Genomic DNA, 23,388 nt, shown 5'->3' with positions numbered 1-23,388 from the left:
CTGAGGAATAATTTTGTCATGAATGTAAGACCTGGTATGATCAACTTTAGTGATATAATGTTGTGGCAATCCCATGGCATACAGCGCATATATGCCTAAATATACGGTAAACGTTCGCTTGGAGCGTCCATATAATTGCCATCCAAATAATATATCGTGCAACATTGCCATCTTTAGTGCCCTAATTTCAGTACACACAAATACATCTACGGCGTGCGTTGTCCTTGTCTTCTCTCGCGCCGGTTTTGGTTGACATGCCTTTCTTTGTTTATTGCGATAGCAATTATATATGGGCACTCCGAGCAATCTTTCTTTTTGCCGTCGTCGTCGCCGCGAAGTTCCATAAACATCTATATGTATGCCATGCCAACCTATGCAACATGCGGGTTATATATATTGCCACACCATCCTATCATTAAATCATACCAGGTGAATGCGACTTCGTAAATGACTCAGTACGCGTGCGGTGCATGGATTCTACAGCGGCCCATCAATTTTCACTCGTCTCCCTCTGGAGCAGCACGTCAAGCCGGCGCGGCGAAGCTAACGCCTGCACTTCAGACTATAGAAACCCTGAAAATCACCAGGTAATAGCGGCAATCATCGACATTTGAAATTGGTGTTTCAGTTTGACCTATAGGTCGCGAATTATTTGGGGTTTGTGACGTCATCTAGTATGCGATAAGACGTAATGCATCCCTATATCTCCGATGGCTCCTATTCACCGAGCATGCGCCGGCACATTATTCGCTTATAACTTCTAGCAGAGAGTAGTACGCCGCAGTTGTTGATCTGAACTTCCGCGATCCACGATAAAATAATAACGCGTCGTGTAAACCTTTGTCTGGCGTCCAGATGCAACACTCGTGAGTCAGAACCAAATCAATAAGAAAAAAATACTTCTTTTTATTGGCACTTGAGCAAAAAAGGCAGTAGGTCTCTCTCCCAACAATACACGTTTTCGAGATCAAGGCATCGAGAAGAAGGCGCGTGTTTTGTACAGAACAATCGAGAAAAAACGAACTGGCACAGTGGAAGACAGCATATGTTGTATGCAGTATATGTAACAAGCTACCGAACTTTGTCCCGCAGACTCGAAAGTGAGGTAATTGTATGTACAGTTCGCATGTTTAACATGCGTAGAGGGAAGAGTACTTGTGCAGCGTCCATCGCATTCGTAAACAATAATGGACCGGCGCTACAAACACAATTTAGAGTTCGTCGCCTTCTACAGCAGCCATTTCATGCTGTTTCGGTTCGCCCCCGTACGTTATGCCTCACATCAGGTCGCATTGAAGCGAGGCCACAAGCGTAGTTTAGTTACGGTGGACCTTGTTTTCAACTGCAGCTGCCAACGGGACAGTACATGGAGCCACTAAGCTAGTTCAGTTTGTACCTATGAAGTATTGTTTCGAAACTGCATTTTAATTTCTTCGGCGCAAAGATTTTGATTATACGACACAATAGAGGCAGACTTTCCCTTTCTTGAATCAACCGCCCATGCTGCGGCGCCAATATGTTCGTGTGACATCACTGTTTTCCAAACATCTTCCCGTATTTAGGCCGTTTTGGCCCAGACTGGAAGTTGTACAAGCTTGTTAGTTTGAATCCTCGGTTCATTTAAAATTCAATGCGGCATTTTTATCGATAGACAATTAATCAGGACGACGGGGACGACGTCAAAATACATGACGTCACAGGAAACTGGCAGAGGAGCTTCAATAAGGCGTCGCCACTTTGTTTCATACTCCCGTATTTTCTGGCTTAGCGATCCCTCCGCGCACGGCACAAGAATGAGTGTATTCGTCATTCTGGAAACGCAATTTACCAATGCAACTAAAGGTTCCTCCCTAGGGTCCCTTTACATTACGTTGATCAAAGGCAAAAAAATCAATGAAGATACAAATAGACAACGTAATTAGTTACATCGTATGCACACCAGGGGCCCACAATGTACACGCCCCCCTTATATACGGGTCATACAAAAAACTCAAACGCTGCGTTTCGCTGCATAGAGAGAACTGCTCAGCGTATTCTTGGACAAGAAGCAATCGTGCGCGTACCGGCGTTTTCGATGGTTCTCGGACCACTGGGTGCAGGACCAGGGCTCGCACAAGGCGGTACATTGTCGCTCGAAAACATAATTACGTCATCAGCTCTCTAAAGCCAGAGTGCCAAGCACAAGCTCCAAAGTGGCCGTAAGATTTGTTGGCATAAAGAAGGCTACTTGGTTCGCAAAAACCGCCAAACCTGATTGTCTTGATACTACTAAGCGTTAGTGGAATAAGCACGGCCTCCGATATCGGCCGCACGCCGACCGATGTCGGAGGCCATGGTTTGAGAATATTGTGTTTCCTCCTTAGCTAAAGGCTGTGAGGGAGGAGCGTACGGAAGCACTGCCCGACAAACTTTCAGGCAGGTGCTCTGAAAACGCGTGCAATGGCCCAGGAACTTCTGAAAAGGACTGTACGTCAAGATTCTTCGTCCGTTTAACGTAACAGCTGGCGAAACCGGGACATCTCGCACAGCATAAAAGACAACGTTTGTTCGAAATGCATGTCCCTTGTAACACCGGAAGACATGACGTCAACAAAGCCATGCAATTAGATTCGATGAAAAAAATATACAAACACACACAAAAAGATGCGAGGAATGTAGCTCGCGTAATTAAATGGACTATGTACAGCAGTAAGGCACACTGTGGTGGTTGCCGCAGCATCTATGTACAAACAAAAACATGTATCACACTCTCCTATAACATAGCTTCGTACGAAAATAGCGTCGTGTATGGTGTAAAGTCGATGTGGTGAGATCCGAGTCGTGCAACAAGAAACAAGAAGTGCTTTACAACACGTGTAGCTGAAGAGCAACAACAAAATGCCACAGTCATGACAAGGAAACCACAAGGCCAATTAATAAGGTGAAGCGAGCGAGGTATACTACACATTATACAAAATGCTTCCGCCCAGCTTTCAGATTCAGTCTTGCTCCTCAGCAATATTTATTTTCTGCAACAATCATTTTGCATCCGGTCAATAAATATATATGATATAAACGGCGCGTTAGAAGCGAATCGATGCGATGAGCAATACTAGCACCATCACAGTAACAAAACATCCTTCGTAAGGCAACCAAGCGGTGTCGACGTTGTTAACGCTAAAACTTTTCTGCCATGCCAGTTCACTTAATTTAGCCACGCATTTGACCCTATGTGTTGCACTGTTTAGGCTCATTAGACGTTTTGATTTAAATATGGCATTTCTTGCTTGGGGTTCTTATGGCAGGCACCAAGTTCCATTCTAAACGAATTTGTTCTCGTAGGTAAAATACCCCTAAAGCGATGGTCATTATACACGTCGGTTTCGCACGACAATTCGTAGGTACTGTCGCCGTGAAGTTCCACGAAGGCACATCTCCCTATAAAGCAGCCCTACAGAGACCTGATGAAACGATGGCAAGATGTCCTTCAAGTTCCCGCTGATCTCGAAACGTGCTGCCGTTTAGAAGCGTACGTAAGCGTTATCAAGAGTGTCAAAGCTTGCTAAGAAGAAATGTTTCAGCTTCACCGTTTTTCTCTCACTCTGCGTCCCGAGATTAAGTCCACACAACCCAGTGTAAGGCTAGAACAAACGTATAAGCGTTGCAAACAACGACGACCAGCCTGGGACTAGTGAACGAGCTTCACTTCAAGCCTTCGACATTTGGTGCACTATTCCTGCACTTCATAAGACTGCAAATGATCAACGTTATACATACAGGCTGTCCTAAAGTTTCGGAGCGCTCCGAGCATCAACAGACATCGCGTCGAACATATATTGGAGCCGTTGAAAAGTTTCATTGCTCCAAGGACTCCACAGATCGCAGAGGGCATCGTTCCTAACTCTCTTCGGTTTCGGAGAGCTATAGGTTTGCCATACGAACCTTTCGGATAAGTCCGGAGACAAATCTCACTCGCGGAACGGGTTCGAAACTTTTGAGAAAGACTGTATACTGCCAGGCGCACTACAGCTGCCGCATAAAACGCAAGTCACTCGCTTCCACCTTGCTTATCAGTCTCGTGTGTAACATGATCCGTGGCACAACATCTTCTGTTGCTTGCTTTCAAGAATCGTTGCCCTTCCCGCTGCCCATATTCTCGCCCCCCTCCCCGTCCCCCTCTGGGGTGTCGATTCCGTAGTCAACAAACTTTTCAACGAACGCCAAGTTCTTCCAACATAAATGACAATATAGTTCTGTACAGAAAAGGCACTTCACAAAGCTGACTACCAGGGCCTCCAGACGCTGTCGTCCCCGACCCTGCCGTGTTCGTCGTCTTCGTCATCCTCGTTCTGAGAGTGCTCCCGCTGCTGCATCTCTTCCCGGAACTGCGTCGCCGCAGCCGTGGCCTCGAGCCCACGCAGGATGACGTCGCGGAAGAAGGGCGGCCGATGCATCGTGGCCAGGTCGTCGAGGGCCGCCGAAGGCGGCGGCGAGAAGCAGGAGGGCGACCTCTGGAGCATCGACTGGGCGTCGCACGACGATGCGTCCTCGCTGCCCACGTCGCTGCCCATGGGGCTGCACAGGGGGCTGCCGCCGAAGCTACTCGCTGGACTCGGCGACCGAGGAGGGTGCGGCGACGTCGGCGTCGACGTGTTCGTCGGCGTCGGAGGTCCCCAGGACGATGGCGGCCCAGCAGCTGCCGCCGCCGCAGCAGCAGCAGCGGCGGCGGCTACGGCGGCGCTGTTTGACGATACGGCGGCGCCTCCGCCGGAAGCTGTCGCCGCGACAGTCGGTAAAACAAACGCCAGGTCACCGTTGGGCAGCCTGCTGGGGATGAGGGGAAGACCTCCAAGCTGAAGGCGTCCCGGAGCTCCGCCGCCTCCGACCGCAGCGGCGCCGAGGGGCCCGGAGTGCGCGACGCCGTGCAGGTCTCCGAGGGTGGGGATCTGGACGCTGAGCGGCGAAATCAGCAGGCCCGGCGCGACGCCTCCCAGGGGCGACGTGGGTCCGCCCGCCGAGGTGCCGTTGAAGCCGTTCACGCACGACGTTAGGTGGCCGACCAGCCGCTGGCGTAGGGACGGTTCGACCCCTTCGAGTCGCGACACGTAGCGGCTGACCTCTGTGGCGCACTCGGCGAAGCCGGCGCGGAACTTGCCCATCACCACCGGGTCCGTGGACAGGGCGGCTGCGGAGAAGAACGAGAGGCAACGATCTGCGGTTACAAAGTGCTTTGTGAAGCAGTCGACTGAATCTGTTGCCTGTCGCGCAGTCACTGCTCTTGCAAGGTGACATTTACAGTATGGTGATAACCGCCTACGCAGCGGTTGTGTATAGAGCAGTTAGCTGGGTAAGATGACATACATAAACGTTTCTGAATGGAGAAGAGACGAGGCCGGCTACGAGATAACATGCAGACACCGAGTACACGAGTGCGCCTCCTCACGTCAGCGGTCTCAAATTTTCTGCACTCTGAAGAATGTAACTCACCAGTTCTTAATGTATGCTTCTGGCCATACTCGGGAACAATCTATGGGCGACGGAGTGACCAGAATGCAATAGAAACATTTATTTTACATGTTAGAGCGCAGCTCTTATGCGCCTGTTCCTGCGGCGAGCGTCGACGTCGTACCTCGTAACCGAGCGAACGAGCACAGCGAAAGATGAGAGCGAACGCGGAGCGCAGCGAGTGATGAAAGACGGCGAGAACGAGGAGGAAAGCGAAGGAGGAGGGTTCAGTGGAACCATGAGGCGGAAAGCGGAGGAAAATGTGGCGAAAGCGTGAGAAGAAAAGAAGAAAAGAAAAGGCGGACTATGGCGACGATGGCTACAAGATGGCGCCAGATTGACGGGGGTCGTTAGGGTGCCTCGATGCGCTCGCTCGCATCCGCACTGTTCGCGGGGGCGAGCGCATCCAGATACTCTCGCCGTCGGTTCACCAAAGCGCTGCATGAGCGAAGGTCTGTCTGCGGCGGCTGCTGTGAATCGCGCCCAAGCGTCAGCCACGTGCGGCCTCTCACGATCAGCCGATTAGCGAGGCAGTCTTGCCACACTTCGCTCCGTTTGGAAAGTGCCGCATGAGACAAATTGTCCGCGCCAGCCAATGCATTGAGAAATGAGAAGACGCATAGAGCTGCGCTCAAGTTTCACATTAGGGAGTATCGTAATCGTCAGCGAACTTCCTTTTTCATTTTTTGTTTGTTTGCTATGAGACGAGTTGGTCAAGGAGAGGATCCTAAGCCGTTAGGGTGACAGCTGTCAGGTCATTGACTGTGTACCCTTGAAAGGATTTCGCTCCTTCTGTGTGTTCATTTAACCTGTTATAGCTAACGAGTCTTAAGATCACGCAATCCAGTCTTGAAATTCCACGCAAATCCGTCTGACAAATGCTAAAGAAGTGACAAACAGCAGGCCTGGTTAAGCTGTCGCGCATGGCTATAAAAAATACGGCAACCAACCTGCAACTTGGTGACGCTGGACGTTCTGCAAGTGCCGCACGGTCATCTCCAGGATATCCGCTTTCTCCAGCTTCGAGTGACGTGATGGCTGCGCAAAGGTAATACGAAGAGTGAGGCCTCGTTGAATTTTATACGATGTCGCTTAAGTTAGTCACTTATCATTAGAAAATAATTGATATGCATAGGCGAGGCAGTGGGCTGCAGTGTCTTCGGTAAATGCGTATGGGCGGATAATTGAGTTAATTATATAATTATATGTTATAAATTAAGATAACTGAGAAATCGGGACCCGACATTACTGTATGCGAGTTCCCTTCATAAAGTGGAACTCCCTTAGTGGCAGCTCTCTGGATGAGATGAAATGAAATGTATAGTTCTCGTTAGGAGTGTCAAGGACTCTGCTTGTGCGACGGTTGTTGGTTCGCCAGAGCATTCATTCATTCATTCATGTTGTTTGCGTGTGGGCGATAGCTATATCTTCGACAGATTTCTTTTTATCCTTGCAACGTCTCATTCGCGCATATGAAGCATTCTAGAAATGGTGCAATTCAGTCGGGTCCATCTGCTCATTATTTGCGATTTCCTCGTTACTCCCTATAGCCGCTTCGTAGAGACACAGAATACGTAACTTTATAACTTTCAGTTGTGCTTGCTCCTCAATAGAGAACTGAATCTTGCAAAATGAACGACGCTGCCTCTTTCTCTCAAACGCACGCACGCAGACAACTATTAGAAGAGAGGCACAAATTGACACATTAAGTAAAGCAATGAAAGGGGCAAGTTGGTGCTCGTTCATGATTACGTTGCGTTCAGTTCAGTGCATGATCTTGCAATGATACAATTTTGCACTGGCAAAAGATTACATATTCGTTCCCTTCTTTGCAACTTCCTTTGCCAGTGCTCCGAGCAACGTGATCATGGAATTGACGCACATACACAGAGAAGGACAGACAAGACAAGCGCTTCTATATCAACTGTCCTTGCGGGTCGTCCGTCCTGCTCCGCGTCAAATCGCGCCCCTCGTCTAATGTCACCAACTAGCGCAACAATAAACGCACCTCAGGAACGTGCACACAAACAAACAAAACAAGCACGCATGCGTCACAGACTGCACAGCTCGAACAAAGGTGCGACACTCACATCCTTGTTGAGTGCGTCCAGGATGAGCGCCTTGAGCTCGGTGAGGCACTGGTTGATCCTGGCGCGCCGCCGTTTTTCCATTATGGGCTTGGTGGCCTGCGGGACAGATAGGAGGAGAACATCGTTCGTCACCATGCACGGGCTTGTTATCAGCGACTGCACACTTTAAACGACCCCCTCCCTCCCTGCCTGCCTGCCTCCCCTCTCTCTCTCTCTCTCTCTCTCTCTCTCTCTCTCTCTCTCTCTCTCTCTCTCTCTCTCTCTCTCTGCCTAATGGAACACCTCGTTTGTGCGATCACGTACAGGAGAAAGCGTATAAGACTACACTTCAGAAATAATGTACGTCGATACCGAAGTTACTCGCTTGTCAAGCACATTCAGGACGAGCACCCTCCCCCTCCTCCTCGAGCCCCCTCCTATTACCCTGTCCTACGTCAGGTGACGACCATAATTATGGCAGAAAAATGTTTTTTTTTTTTCCCAATCTCACCGCTCCACCTAATAATATTCTGCCGGCCTCGACTGCATTTCCATTCTCTCGACAACATTCTGTTGCTTACAATACACCGCCGTTTATCTGCTCTTCTGACTCGGCACTGCTGAATTCTTGCTCTTAATCTCAACTAAAGTATTAGCAGCACCACTCGATCTCGAATTCACATTGTTGCCTTCCTGTCTTGCGCTTATCGTTTTCTGTTCCATCACTTCGTTGCATCATCCCTATAGCTTGTCGGGTTTCTCATTAGTATAATATTTGAAGTGCACCGGTTCGAGAAACCGCTTATAGTGTCCCTGTGCATACTCAGTGTTCACTCTCTTCCTCTTTTTATTCCCTCTTTCTCTTACCTCTAGTGTAGGGTAGCGAACCGGACTCTCTCCTGGTTGAACTCCCTGATTGCCTCTTTCTCTGTCTATCTAGTTCTGAATACCTCCTCTCAATTTTCCCTTTAATACTGCTTTAGAGCGCGGACGCAGGTGTTATAATACTTAGAACGATGATTTCAAGCGGCACTGAGCGAGTTTAATTAATCAACCTGTAGCTAATAACCCTCTCTTCCCCCTCCTCCTTCTAAATCAGGAATTCTCTAAAGAGGGGGTGGGAGTGCGCCCCCCCCCCTCAACGAACGCTACGAGGGGGCTTGCACCCCGTAACGATGGGCTCTGCAGGAATGATGTCCAGCCCAGTTAACTACCTGAGAATTCGCTAAATTTTTCAAGTAACTTACTTGATATTAATTTTTCCCAAATATATACATGCGCGCATACATATATTGACCAGGACAAATGGGAGCCCCACCTACACCCCCCCCCAATACCCTACTCATGAGTACACGGAGACCCTTAAGCGTTAAGAATCGAAATTTACTACACCAAGCAGCTTTATTGAATCAGTGCTATCGCTCCAAGGTCAACAATTAACAGCACTTTACAAAGAAAAAAAAATACACAGTTATTGAAGCGCACCGAAAGAGAGCGAAAGTTTGATGAAGGACACAGATAGGCACGCATCAAGCGTTCGAGTATATATGTACACAGTATTGTCCACAGTGCACTTGGGGGCACACTCCATCTGATTCCCTGATTGCACGCGCGGTTGCAACCACGTCGAAAACAATAAACGCTTACCTTCGGAACTCGGAGTAATCGATGCCTGATCTACTTGCTATATGCTAGCGCTGTGATAGAGACGTTCACATAAATTTATCCCGTGTACCGTGTTTTTTTTTTTTTTTTAATGCGCGCGTCTGTTACTGAACGAGGCTTCACCTCGATGACACAGCAAGACTTCGAAGAACGCCAGACGCGGCGCCTTCGAAAGTGCGACGCCGTCAATCACGACGCCGCGAAACTGGTCGTCGCAGTACATTTACGTCAGGCGGCGTAACCAATGATAACAAAAATCGGCTCTCAGCAGTGCACAGTGAACCAGCCAGCCACGTGATTACAAGGCTCATCAATTCCTTCCGACTCACACACGCACTCTGTGCGTAAGCGCGCACGAAACGAATCACGCTCGGCGATTGTCGATGAGGGCGACTGGAGCTCCGATGTGCCAAGACAGTTCGTGGTCTCCGAAACGCATACAAAGCCACACTGCAGTGTAGCGGAAAGCTTCCCGGGCCAGATGCCAACAGAGCGGAGAAAACTGCCGTTTAGGGAAAAAAAAAAAAGAAAAAGAGAGAAAGAGAAAACGAAAAAGCGAATCGCAAACGCGAGGCCTTTCAGATGCGTTTCACCGCGGAGGAACGGCGGGTGAATACAAAACGGAGATGCACGGAGCTGAACACGAGATTGTGTGTCCGATTGGCGACTGCGCGTGGAAGTGCGTCGTGCGGCGCAGGTAATCGTCAGCATCTAGTGCCTCGAAATGGCCGCCGTCCTTCTTCCCTTAGCGTTCGGTTCGAGCCACCCGAGCGTGCAACTTCCCTCTTCTAATGGGGCACCAGTGTTCGGCCTTTCACAGTGCGACGCCGAGCCACGAATAATCGCTGGTCCATCTAGAGAAGGCGTGCATTGTACCAGACGCAGTCAGACTTAACCCGAACAATACATACGCACATACATGTAGCAGCTTAATTCTAACTAACGCAAGCTGTAAGGGGCGCGAGCATCGAAGGACTTCCAAGGCACTGCAACGCTTTCAAGCTTTCAAGGCACTCCAACGAGAAATCTCAAAGCACCACCCGCAGAGGCAACGAAAAGGCGCTTTCAGGTTAGGTATGGCGGAGGCCGTATACAGTGAAAGCAACGCGTAATCGTATGTGGAACGCGACTTGTTATAAGATCTCCCTTCGATGTGCTTCCGACATCTGGAACGGTGCCAGAAGAGTGCACGGTTCCAAGGAAGTTCCACGAAGGCAGCCTGATGGACGTCGGACAGGGCGAAGGACGCTGGATTAACATTTAATTTCGACCACTCGTTGCATGGCGTACATCTCCAGATCGCAAGCTGGGCGTCCTGACGCTGAGAAAGCAAGGTTTCGGAATCGAATTTCGGCGGCTTTCACAGGAAGTCGGAATGCCACTGAATACTGCTGTTTAAACTCCACAGAGTCACGCTCCATTGACAGGAAACACCGTGCGCTCAGTTTAGCCGACGCTCGAATTTTCTGCCCAACATATAGACCAAGACCAAGCCATATGTCAGAAGTGTCAGCATGTCTCGGTGGCGGGGGAAATCGGTGCTCTTCCACTAATTCGCCCTCCGTGGCTTATAGACTCACGCGATCAAGGTAGCCAGGAAAGTAGCTAGGCTGCAGCCACATGATCCCACAGTTACCGGCAACACTATGGCACTCGATTTTGACATCTGCCGAAGTAGCCAAAAATTAGCCCAGCTTTAGAGGGACCCAAATTCTTGCAGCTTACGAGTAGCAGACGTAATCAACCGGCAACCCTCCTTTCCAAGCTTGTAGCCGCACACGTGGTTTTTACGAAGCTGTTGCTGTCCTAACGAAGGACGACTCCTTTTGCCGAAACGTTGGCTTCAGCGACATTCCTTGTTCGACTCACTGTCGACCCGTCACACTTCAAGCCTCCATCTTCCTGTGAACTCGGGTCTCTTTGGGTATCTTTCGTCCGTGTTTTCCACGCTTTTTTTTTTTTTTTAACCGCGAAACCATGCCAACAAGCTCTAAGCTTTGTTGCCCTAGTCGTCCGCGAGCGGTTGTACCGGCGCCGCGCACTCTTGCAGTTAGGTTCACCGCCCCCTCCTCCACCGACTCTCTCTCCTCCCTCACGGAGCAGACGTTTATAAATAACGGCGCCGACACCGTGGCGCCTAGCCGCGATCACCCCTTCGATGGGCCACGAGTTCGTTAATATGCGCGCGATGCGAGATTGAAGCGATACCGCCGCTTGCTGCCCGATCACCGCTCCCTGCGTTCCCACGACCGCCGCGTCCTCGCGTCCATCGCCGCCGGGTCAACGAGCCGCGCGTGCGACCAGCGTGTGGGGGGGGGGGGGGGGGGTATTCTGGAACAGTCTACCTAGTGGACTATCCATTTCGGCTGCTGCTGATTGGCTATGATTGGCTAAGGCCGCTCGTCGCCTCCTCGCTCGTACAGCTGCATCCAATCAGCAGCGGCGGAAATGGACAGTCTACTAAGCGGACTCCTACAGAATGCCCCCCTGTGGGAGGCGGGAGGGGGGGGGGGGAGCGGGGGTATTCTGTAACAGTCCGCCTAGTGGACTGCCAGTCCTGGACGACATGGTCAGCGTTCACTGCAGAACTTTCTTAAGGGGGCACTGAGGATAAACACTACGCCCGTTAAACACGCCAAATTGTTCTTCGAAAACACAAATTTCGTTAGTTCGGGTGGAAAGGGGGTGGTCAATAGAAGAGAAAATGAAAGTCTAACTTGTAATTCTTCTTCTTTTAGGTTTTGCGCGGAAAGCCCAGGTGATGGTGCGTCAGTGCGGCGTTACCGATTTCAAAGTATTTTTTTTCTGGTGTTTGGGCAGTTCCGGCGTGTATATATTGTAGGAAACCTTCTCAAAGCTTGCGAGGCTCATTTTCCGGCGCGTTTAATAGTGCACGTTTACCAAGAAACGGTTAACGTGACTAGCCCCGAGCGGACCCTGCTGTCAAAATCCACTGCGTCGCACTTCGTCTACATTGTGTCGTACTTTCTCTGTGCCACACACCTGTTGTCACCATGCTTCCTTCTACAAGCATGAAAGGTTGCCTTCGTTCACGTGACAGCGCCGCGCAGACGTGTCACCAATTTGATGTTACACTCTACATTTCGGAACATCTTCAGATGGGTGCAGCGTTAACGTAAGAATGGAACGAGGCTAAATTTGTGCCCTTTGTGCTGGATAAACATAAATGTTATATGGGAGGTTACATGTTGCGCGGGATTAAAATAGGCAATTGTACGCATTGCGTTTAGTCGCACAGAATTTAATTTCTTCACGAAAACTTCGTTTCACATGGATTCCAACATGTGTGTTGGGATCAGGCACTGTTTCTTTTTTTCGCGCTCTCTCAAGAAGCTCCGCATGTTGTGCTTCGGAATGTGGCCCTCATGAGGGACCCCATTTGCACTTGCCCAGGAACATTCGTTTCGTTTGTGTACTTCAGGAGCGAAGTCACTGGGGAGCTTTAGAAACTCCCTATTCTATCTCTTTTTTTTTTTTTATCGTTGCTTCCAACATTTTCCATCCTTTCGAGCACAATTATCAGATTTGAAAAGAGGATCAGCCGGAATCACCTACATGCGCAAACATCTCCTTATACACATCTGATTAAATTTGTTATAAGTAAATATAAATTGTTTGCCTGTTTATTGGCCTATTTATTTATTTGTGTGTTTGTTTTTTTTACAGGCTGTTTTGTTGCTGGCTTCTTTGATTGATTACTTGCTTGCCTAACTTTGAAGGACTTGCGCATCCTATGGGCGAGCTTTTGCAAGGCAGGGAACGCAAAAGAAGCTCGTTGCTTATACGAACAATAAACAACACCCAGGATGGTCAACCTTAACTTGGAGAATAACACTACAACCTACTCTTCCATAGCCCAAGTGTGACTCCGGAATGACAAGCCTGATAAACCAATCACTCATTCATTTGTAATGATGGTACTTAAGAACCTATGGCCGACGAGTTTGTCCCTATGTTTATACCGTTCACGCTAATCAGTTTATTTTTCTATCCTCCTTTCCCCCACCCCCAGTGTAGGGTAGCAAACCGGGTGCTCTTCTGGTTGAACTCCCTGCCTTTCCTGTCCTCTCTCTCTCTCCCTCCCTCCCTCCCTCTCTCGCTCTCTCTCTCTCTCTCTCACTTGGAGGTCGCATGCCCTAGGGCAGGGCTTCTCAGGACCTTGTCAATAAAGTTGTCTGTCTGTGTTGTCCTGTCTGTCTGTCTTGTCCTGTATGCCTGTCTTGTCCTGTCTGCCTGTCTTGTCCTGCCTTGTCCTGTCTTGTCTGTCTGTCCTGTCTGCCTGTCTTGTCCTGTCTTGTCTGCCTGGAGGTCGCAGCCGTCGCGCATGCGTTTCTCGACATTGCTGCTCGGAGAGACAATTCGTCAACACGCACCCGTAGGTCACGCGCGACTTATGGCAACCCGACTCGCTACGGCATCCAAGAATAAAAACGAAAAGTCACACGTGTGTTTGCCGCGTGTTGTTAAACACAAACGGCGCCGAGCACCGCAACGCAACGCGCCCCGCGTCCTCTGCCGTGTCGTCACCGTGCATGGAACGCCCTCCCCCCGCCCCCTCTCCCACCCTGCTCGAACGCCTGCGCAGTGGCGACGTCTCTTCTTTCACGTACACAAACGCGCGACGCGACGAGCGGGAAGGCTGCCCATAGCTGTTTGTCCTTTCACGTGGCATCGAAATGCCACGGAGTTCGCTTTCGCGCTCACGTGGGGAGTTACGCTAACACAACAAAAACACTCAAGCGCCCAAACGGCCACGCGCACACCCCCAGCTTTTCTCCACACGTCACGCTCAGATGCCACACGACCGTCACGTTGAATGCCTTCTTAAACGCGGTGTGAAGGTTACAACCCATCTTTCTTTTTGTTTTCTTTTTTTTTTTTCCCGTGCCGAATGCTCGGGCGCTTTCGCAATGTAATCGAAGCTGCGCTTTGTTCCGCAAGATCCCTTTTTGTCATAGAACAAAGGTACTGCAGCAGCTGCTGCTCCTACGTCAAGTGTAGAAAACGCTTTCCTCAGATCTGGAGGGATGCCGAAACGGAGCGCTGGATCAACACAATGGCACAAACAATTCTCAGGTTTATTATTATTATTATTATTATTATTATTATTATTATTATTATTATTATTATTATTATTTCGCACGCTTTGCCGGGCGGAGTAATAGATGGCTAAATAAGTTCGTACAGTTATTGATAGATCGATTGATTGATTGATTGATTGATTGATTGATTGATTGATTGATTGATTGATTGATTGATTGATTGATTGATTCGAGAAGTTTAAAGTCTCACAAACACTTGGGCTCTGAGAGGAGCCGCACTAGAGGGCTAAGGAAACGTTTTTACCACGTATTTATTTATTTATTTATTTATTTATTTATTTATTTATTGCACGCAGCTAAACGCCCTCTGAAATGCAGCCGGCAATCGAAGCCGCAACCTTCCGCTCAGCACCACGACCACTGAGCAGCCGCGGTCGCTGGTCTTCTTGACCGTTGCAGCAACAAACAGAAGGCAAAGCTACCCACACTGAATTTAGCGCCAAAGTGGAGCGCCGGTTATGCGAGTGTGACGCTTCTGACTTCGCTGTGCTATTACGGCCGTCTTCTTTAGCAAGTGTCTGAAAGTTGCGGAGTCTTCGTAAAGTGGGGGAATCTTCGTAAAGTGGGAATCTTTTATTCGTAAACACCCAGGTATATTGACGGGCAGACGCTGTCACTGTATGACGTGGTAGGTGACGGGGAATCGTTTCACTCGTCTTTTTTGCATCCTCTAGGGCCTTGTTATCGGAACGCTTTGGAGTGAAGGTGCAAAAGGGGGAGGGAGGGGGAGGTACAGGGCGGTTTAGTGTTCGGAGCTTGTGCTAAATTCTTAAGTTTGTAGGGGAGCACAGTTTCCACCGAATATTCATTCTCCTTTCCTTTGGTACCTTTAAAAAACCCAGCCCTCAAGCAGGACAACTAGATCTCGATCTACACTATAAGTAACAGCGCCGCTTTTGCTCACGAACGTGCAGCTTGCATATACATATACACTCTCAGTACAGGGACAACTTCGTTTAGCCTTGCTCACGCGCTAACGAACAGGCGAACGCACGTTGTTTTATGGCCGGGAATGCGGAAGTTCTGTAAATCTAGCACCAGACGATGCTGCTTCTGTTTCATTTTTCTTTCATTCTTCTTAAAAAATAAGAGAAAGTGAACTGACCAGCAGGCCTCGCTACAGTATAAATAAACCCCCCCTCCCCCCTACACAAAAAAGGACAAACAAAGCCAAACAATCTCTTGAGGGCTGTTTTGTAAAAGCGTTGTCATAATCACTGCACGGGAAACGGTCGGAAACGAGAATGAGGTCGCTTAATTACTTCCAAGGAAAAGACGTAGCTAGCGTAACCACTGCGCAGAATTACACAGAGCGCAGCCATGCGTGTATATATATAAGCGGCCGATTAGTCGCGTGAACAGTGCACGCACCACTTAATGCAAAACTGCTCTATACATAAGGCACTGTTATCCGCGCACGCGCACTGCGCTCCAATGACGTCGCTAACGGACATGCTTACGCTGCGCGTAACGAGCGGAACTGAGCTACAGCGTTGATCCACATCTTCCGCCGATTTCGATTGCCGCCAGGACGGTGGGTTTCCAAGCGCGGCCCTGTTCGTCGACTAACTATAAAATGCGCTCGGCGTTCTGCTGGTTACGAGGCGTTCTGCAGCTGTGCGCGCGTCAAGCACGGAGTAACACCATAATGGAGAGTTTTAGAACAGCTAGGGGCCCCGAACACTTTGGGGCCCCGAAGAAATAGCGTCGAAGCCACTGCGCCTGCGCGAGACGCGAACTGCGTTTTGGGTTTTTGCGTCGGGCACGCTATTTCACTGGCTTAGCGGGGAGCACCAAAAGCGGGCCCCAAGAGAGTTGCGTCCACAAGCATGGCGGCACCCATCGAAGCGACGGCTCTGACTAGCGCCAAACTGAGCTCGATTCGTGGTGACGCGTGAAGTTCGCAAGCTAGGAGAAGTGACTGCGGTTATCGCTTTCTCGCAGCTAGCGTGTGTTATGAAGGTTGATTCATTAGACGCCGCTGATTCCGAATTCAAGTGTCGATTTCATGGCTCGTATAGGCCTAACACAGCTTAGCTTGGCTGGTGAAGGCACGTAAAGTTGGTTACTCAAAACTAAGCGCAACTAATTGCTTGCTGCTAATTGAATAAGCTCTAAATTGCAATTAAACGCGAAAACACGAAAGTCACAATTACTTTTCTTATCATTAAATGGTATATTTAAGTATATTTAACTGTTTTTATTTGACGCCGTAGTGGCGCTGTCAGCGCAAGACCCTGTCTGCAAACGCAAAGCCCTATTCTAAAATGTTTCACTCCTGCGTGCCCCAACGCTAACATCCGCAAAGCTCTTTGGGGCACCAAACTTTTGGGGCCCCTATTCTAGAACTGTCTAATAATGGGGAGGCAGACAGCCAGAGCTGCTACGAAAACGGGCTTGCTATTGAATCCACAAGTGCAGACAACGACCGTAGCTCCAAACTCAATAAACTACTACCACGCTGTGCCGGTCTACAGCATCGTCTGCTTGCCATCTCGATAGCAGACGATACCGGTGCCTGCATGCGGCAATGCCCAGTGACGTGACGCGGAAGCGATGCGACGCTGGCTGGACGCCGATCAGACGCCCCATGCATGTGTTTCGTTCAACAGTGCATTTCGTCTCTATAGCTCTCGCAGCATTGATTCATTTTAGCAAAACGGCTAAAGCTTACAGGCAACAGAGCAGAAGTCTGCGGCATCACTGATGCAGGACGTAGCTGTGCAAAGGAAACTTGCTCTTGAAACCAAACCACACGCCGACATCAGCGGAACAACGAACTTTCGACGCACATGCGCACGAACGGCCTTCGAACAGAGCCTCCAACCTCCGAAACCTGCTGCACGTCGTGCATTTAATGACTAATGCAAAGAAACATTCATCCTAGATAGATTACCCGCCGTGGTTGCTCAGTGGCTATGGTGTTGAGCTGCTGAGCACGAGGTCGCGGGATCGAATCCCGGCCACGGCGGCCGCATTTCGATGGGGGCGAAATGCGAAAACACCCGTGTGCTTAGATTTAGGTGCACGTCAAAGAACCCCAGGTGGTCAAAATTTCCGGAGTCCTCCACTACGGCGTGCCTCATAATCAGAAAGTGGTTTTGGCACGTAAAACCCCAAATATTATTATTATTATTCATCCTAGATTCATTCGTATGCGCACGGCACATATCTCAATCTACGAATCATAGCCGGTGAGTTCACAAGGCATATTCACTTGGAACGAATAGTCAGGACTGCACCAGTTTATTCGTTTTTGAAGCGTCCGATGAAATGCATTGGCATTTTGGTTACATTATTCAGGAAAGGGCACTTTTATGCACTGAAGCACAAAAGTAACTGCAACGCCAACGCATTTCATCGGACATTTTTTGAAATTAATATCTAGGAACAGGCACAGCGCTGAGAATTCGTTCCAATTGGATGCGCCTTGCGAACTCGCTAGCTAAGATCAGAATACGTGTCAGAATCGATTACGCCACAGCGAGTGGGTCCGGAAACTTCAAATAGATAGATGAACGCGAGCGTCACAAGTTACGGAGTCGGGATCTTCAGAATACCACCGTCTCCACCGGTTCGGCTTCACAAACGCCCCTGGCCGCTACGACACTTCGGAAGCGTAATTTGCCGAATAGAGCTCAGCCTAATATTCGACCTCCTTAAGTGTGCCCTGTAAAGCATTTCCTTAAGCGCCCTGCATAGCAATCCCGCGAACGCCTCCCCTGTGACAAGGGATATATGCCATGACGTATTCTTTATGGCGGCCTTTTGTGCTTTTACGGCCGACAGTGCCGTAAAGCGTGGGCGCTGTTTTATTTTTATTTACTCATCGAATGCAGACGCAGTCGCCGCAGCGCCATTTGATGCACGAGCCCGCCGTCGTGCGACGTCCGTTCTTTACGGCTGCGCAGTGCGAGACCTGCTGGCTGCGTGGCAGACGAACAGACACAGCTGATGTTCGTCGCGCCGCGCTGGTAGGCAGCGTCATGGCGCAGTCACGTGAGCGCCACATGTTCATTCTGTGTAGCGACGAACGCGGCTCTTCGTCAAAACGAAGCCTATTATATTACGCCTTCTCGCGAAGGTCGCGAGAAGGACTCTTTGTCAAGCGCGCGGAAACTGCATGCTGTCTGCATGTCTTTTTTTTTTTCCTCGATTTCTTCTTTTTCATCCCGTAAACTGGTTTCAACTGGATTGAGATGTTACACACAAGCTGCAGAGCGTGACATCACGAAGATGCAGTGGCTCTGCTGCCACATTCCGTGCAGGCAAAAAGGGGAAGAAAAAAAGAAAAGAAAGCGGTAAGAAAAATATTCTAACGAAGTATGCTGAGCAGAGCTATGGTTGGTGCATGTCGAGCATCGAACGGCGTAACAGAGAGAAAGAGCGCTGTGTCAGTCGTGATGACGACGGTAGCGCCGACTATACTGTTGCCTAACATTATCGACGTCTCTTAATTGGAGAGAATTTGCAAGCAGACGAAGCTTCGCAAGCAGGGGAATGAATAAAGGCGTCTAGCATTTGTGACACTTTCGCCATAAAGCGATCTACTTTCATATAACCTTTCAGCAGAACGCCTGCGTATGTCTTTCGAGTCACTAGAAATGTTCGACACACTGAAATATGGAAAGCATAACCAAATAATAGAAAAGGGTTACGCGTCGCAGGCACGCAGATAAAGAGCAAGAGCCGCATATTGTAACGATACGTTTCATTTCCCACTCATCTTTTTTTATCATCAGGTTTGCTCGATTTTCGATCTGCCAAATGACAATGAGTCGGTGACGTCCGAGCCAACTACCGAGGTCGAGAACAATGCGAGAAGCAATGGATCGCTACGAAATACGCTTGCAAATCCGAGCTTGCGAGTTTCAAACTTCCCGCTACAAAGCACGTGTTTCTGCAGCGCGCGGTAGATGGCGCAAAACGTCGTTCGGCTGATCGCGTCGTTTATGACAGCTGCAGGCGGCGGCGAGCAATAATGCTCAATGAATGAACAAGCGCCCGAAGTAACAATTTGACAAACCGCAATGTTTTAGGTTAACGTACACAATATATTTACGTCCGGTTTACGAGGGGTCTGTCAGAAGACAACATTCTCAATCGTCCTATTTTTGCTGAGAAAAAAAAAATGCAGTTCACAGCACGTACGATCAGAAGTGCAAACAAAACCGATATATAGCGAGTTTATAATTCGTTAAGGTGATCTCTGTACACGGTCCTATCATGTGGCACATTGATTCTTGCAGTTTTTTTTTTCTTCTTTTTTTTCCCACGAAAACGTTTAAAACGTACTTCTGACAAAACATAACTTCTCGCCGGTGATATTTTACGCCACACCAAAAGAATTGTCAAATTATTTCGATACCAAAAGTCAAATGTAGTCGAAAAGACGGTACAATGACCACGACAGCGGACACAACGAGTTCGCGGTTCAGACAAGTTGGCGAAACGGGAGGCCTTGCAACGCAAATCGTGATCAGTGGTGTCAAGTATCCCACGATCTCCAATAACTAAGCGGTGCGACGAGGCCAAGAAAAAGCGAAAACAGAGGGACATCGAAAAGGAAAGCACATCTCGGGAGAAGTACAAACATCGGTCGAACGCCAGCAGAGCCGCTGTCAAGGGTCCTAGGCTGTCACGCAGCGATAGCGCAAATAACACGCGCCTTCTTCAAACTCGGCGCGCGCACTCTATATTAGCAGCGTGACCTACACGCGAACGCGGTCTGCGAGGGAAGCCCAGATTGAAACCGAAAACGGAGCAAACAGCCAGCGAAAACGCGAGAGCGAGAGATGATGGCCAGTTGAACGGCGGGGTCGATCGATCGGTGTCCATCATCAGCTGACCGCTGAGGGGGCGGGGCGGCGCCGCCGCGAGCACGCGCTTCTCGCCACGCGCCCGAGCGAGATCATCACTCCCACTGGCGCCGAAAGGAAACGAAAACGCGCGAGTGGCCGCGGGGGTGGGGGGGGGGGGGGGGGGCTCCGCTACTCACCCGCCGTATCTCGCTGGCCCTGGACGGTGTGGGACGCTCGGTCGACGACGGCCCGTTGGCGACGCTGGCGTTGGCCATGCTCGACATCGGAGGTGGCGGCGGAAGCAGGGGCGACGGCGGTGCTGGCGAGAGTCCGTACCGCTGCTGCGGCGATTGCTGCTGCTGCTGCTGCTGCGAGACAGCCGGCAGTAGGGGCGGCGGCGAAGCCACCATTCTGACACCGCTCGTCAGATCCAGCTCGGGAGCGAGCGCACCACAACACTGCTGCGCGACCGAGCAGCAGCAGACGGCGGCGACGACAAACTCACTCCAGCAGCGGCGGCGGCCGCTGCTGCACCGGTGGCGGCGAGAGTGTTATGGCTGCGCAGCAGGAGGGGTGGCAGGGGGTGTGTGTGGAGGGGGCGCAAGCCGCGAGCACCGAGCCAGCGCCGACGGTAACGGAATGCGCGGCGCGCGATGTCGCGGCTCGCAGGCTGGCAGGTAGGCGGTCCTCTCTCCACCACCGCCGCGGAACTCGGAGAAGAGAGCGTGCCGTGTGTCCTGTCCCTCCCGGAGGACCCAACTCCGATTACTCGTACCCCCTTTTCTCAGCAACAGCGTACAGGCAGCGGCCGCCGCCGACGACGAGGAGGAGGCACGGGGGGGGGGGATTGAAGGGAGGAGGGAGAGGGGGGTGACTAGGCAGCGGCGGCCTGGCATCGAGCGTGGGAACGGAGTCTCGCGCGCGTCGCGCCAGCCGGCCACGCACGCACGCAGGCCGGCCCGGCGCGACCCGACACAGCCGCGAGCCGCCACGCTCGGCAGCGCTGGCTGCCAGGAGTTCCGCCTTTCGGAGCCGAGGAGGAGCCGGAGAAGGGGCGCCGCCGAAAAAGAAGAGCGCGACGTGAGCTGGCGCGCGCACAACGCGCGCCGACGCGCACACCCCTCCTCGCCTGCGCTGCCCGGTTCACTTCTTCTTCCTCCAGATATCACCCCCGTCGCTGCCTTCGGCCCTCCGAAGCCTCTTTGCAGCGCTTCTTGTTCTTTTTGCTTCTGAGCCTCCAGAAAAAGAGGGGGGGGGGGAGCAAGAAGGGAGGCCAGAGCCGATTTCCATTCCACCGCACTACGCATTTATACTTGAGGTCAACGATGCGTGCACCGGCGGCGTCGCTCGCTGCTAGGCTGCCTCCTCCTCGCCCTTGAGGGGACCCCGGCGGCCGCCGCCGCCGTGTGAGAATCGGCTAGACGCTGCGTTCCCACACTCAGGCGTTTCTCCTGGCGCGAGCGCGCGCGCGCGCGCCTGCTGAGGAGGACGAGGAGGCAAGGAGCGCGCTGCTCCGAAGAAAGAACGATAGAGAACACCGTGGCAGGCGGCGGCCGCCGCCGCTGGCATTGCTTATTGCTGCTGCTTCTGATGTTTGCTGCTGCGAGGGTTATTGCTGCTGCTTGCCGCTGCCGCCGCTGCGGCTGCCAGCCGCGCAAGGTTTCGGCACATTCTAACCACCTCTCACTCTCACCGCGGTGCAGCCAGCCGAGCCTCGTCTGCTGCTATGCGCGCGCGCGCGTGCCGCTGCTAGACTGGCTTCAACCCCCCCCTCTGCTCCATCGCTGCCTCCTCCTTCGTCATGTCTCGATGCTTTGGCGTTCTTCTTTCGTTCTTTATGTGCCGCGCTCTCGTGACGTGTGGTGCTGAGGGGGAAGCAGCGTTTGCCCCAATCACTTTCTTCGCCTGTCGCTCTTGTTTCTTTGCTTTCTTTTCTGCGCGTGTTTGTACGAGACCGTATATGCGCGTGTATGTTTCCTTCTCCGATCGCGAAGGAGAGGGAGCCGAGGAAACAGAAGGCGTGCTCGGATCATTTGGTGTTTTCGTTTTACGCACTTGGTTTCTTAACCGCCCCCCTCAGCCATTACCATCGGGGCATCTCATTCGGTGCAAGGGTGCTATTGGAAAGCGATAGGCACACGCTTTCTTGTATTGACCGCCAGCTGCCGGGAGCAACGGTAAATGGAAGGGGAAGATAAAAGAGTAGTTGCTCTCCTTGCGCGCACGGTGACTCATGGGAGCAGCGGACCTAGCCAAGGTGCTGCTGGGGCCAAGAGCCCATCTGCGGCGTATTTGTGCCCGTGTGGACGGCTGCGGCGGTTGCGGTTCCAAATGCCTGATTCAAAATACGGTTTAACCTTCCTTGTCAAGGCGATGCAAGCGCTGCGCTATGTCGGCCATGATAGTAGTGTTCCGCCCACATCTTCTGCATCCCATGCACTCTACATCAGGCGTGGTTACATATCGCCAGAGATAAGCAAATTAACAGAGCGTGACACAGTTCGGAGCAGTCTTCCCTGTTGATGAATTCCGTCGGCGTGTTGGATCTGTGAGTTGGTCCTTCGTGTGAAACTAGTTCGTGTTGTTTCTACGTAATGACCTGACGTCACCATTTGAGCATTTGAATCCATGCTGCCTGATTCAGTGTTGCTTTGATTGGTGCAACAAAATGAAAACGTGGCCTTAACGAAGCTGCAGGCTGTCCGGTCTCAATGCCAAAGATAATATCATGAGAATATTTAGACTACCAGGCCTATGTGGGTATGCGAGATAAAGATAAGTATGGCCCTCTATAGATGGCTTGCATTGGCGTCATCAAAGCCGCCATGCTAGTGCACCGGCACGGTGATAAACTGGATCCGTGAAGTCAAGGGAAAGCTATCAATAAAAGCGCCACATGCGAAGCTGTTATAGTGCCGATGTTCAGTGTCTATTTAGTCTAATTAGTTTACTTGTGTGAAGTGAGCTGCCATTTAAGACTATCCCTTGGCTGGATCAAGCCCTTTGAAGGACGTTACCACCCTGTGCTTATTATGGCTAAAACCGAATGTCCTTTTTGCCAGCTATTCACGTTATGGCAAACTTCTTTAACAAAAGGGTTATCCTGCGGAATTTGTTTCCTCTTCGTTATCGTGTACAGAAAACCGTAGCTATTCATCGAGGCCGGCTGAGAGTGCACAACCAGTTGGTGGGCCGAGATTCCGGTAAATGCTTCTTGGGAACGCGTGCGTCGCGTGGGCTTTGCCG

General features: G+C 50.8%; 1 protein-coding gene across 1 annotated transcript; it reads right to left on the bottom strand.

Moving 5' to 3' along the window:
- Positions 1-886: 886 nt before the first annotated feature.
- Positions 887-21,672, bottom strand: LOC142575582 (transcription factor HES-1-like). The gene is made up of 4 exons (XM_075685065.1): positions 20,340-21,672; positions 7,575-7,670; positions 6,435-6,522; positions 887-5,164 (listed from the first exon to the last, which is right to left on the bottom strand). The coding sequence occupies exons 1-4, from the start codon at positions 20,550-20,552 to the stop codon at positions 4,263-4,265; spliced, it is 1,299 nt and encodes a 432-aa protein (XP_075541180.1). The 5' UTR covers positions 20,553-21,672; the 3' UTR covers positions 887-4,262.
- Positions 21,673-23,388: the final 1,716 nt, after the last annotated feature.

This window comes from Dermacentor variabilis, chromosome 3 (genome assembly GCF_050947875.1).
Source record: "Dermacentor variabilis isolate Ectoservices chromosome 3, ASM5094787v1, whole genome shotgun sequence".
Lineage (NCBI taxonomy): Eukaryota > Metazoa > Arthropoda > Arachnida > Ixodida > Ixodidae > Dermacentor > Dermacentor variabilis.
This window is presented reverse-complemented; position numbering and strand designations above follow the sequence as displayed.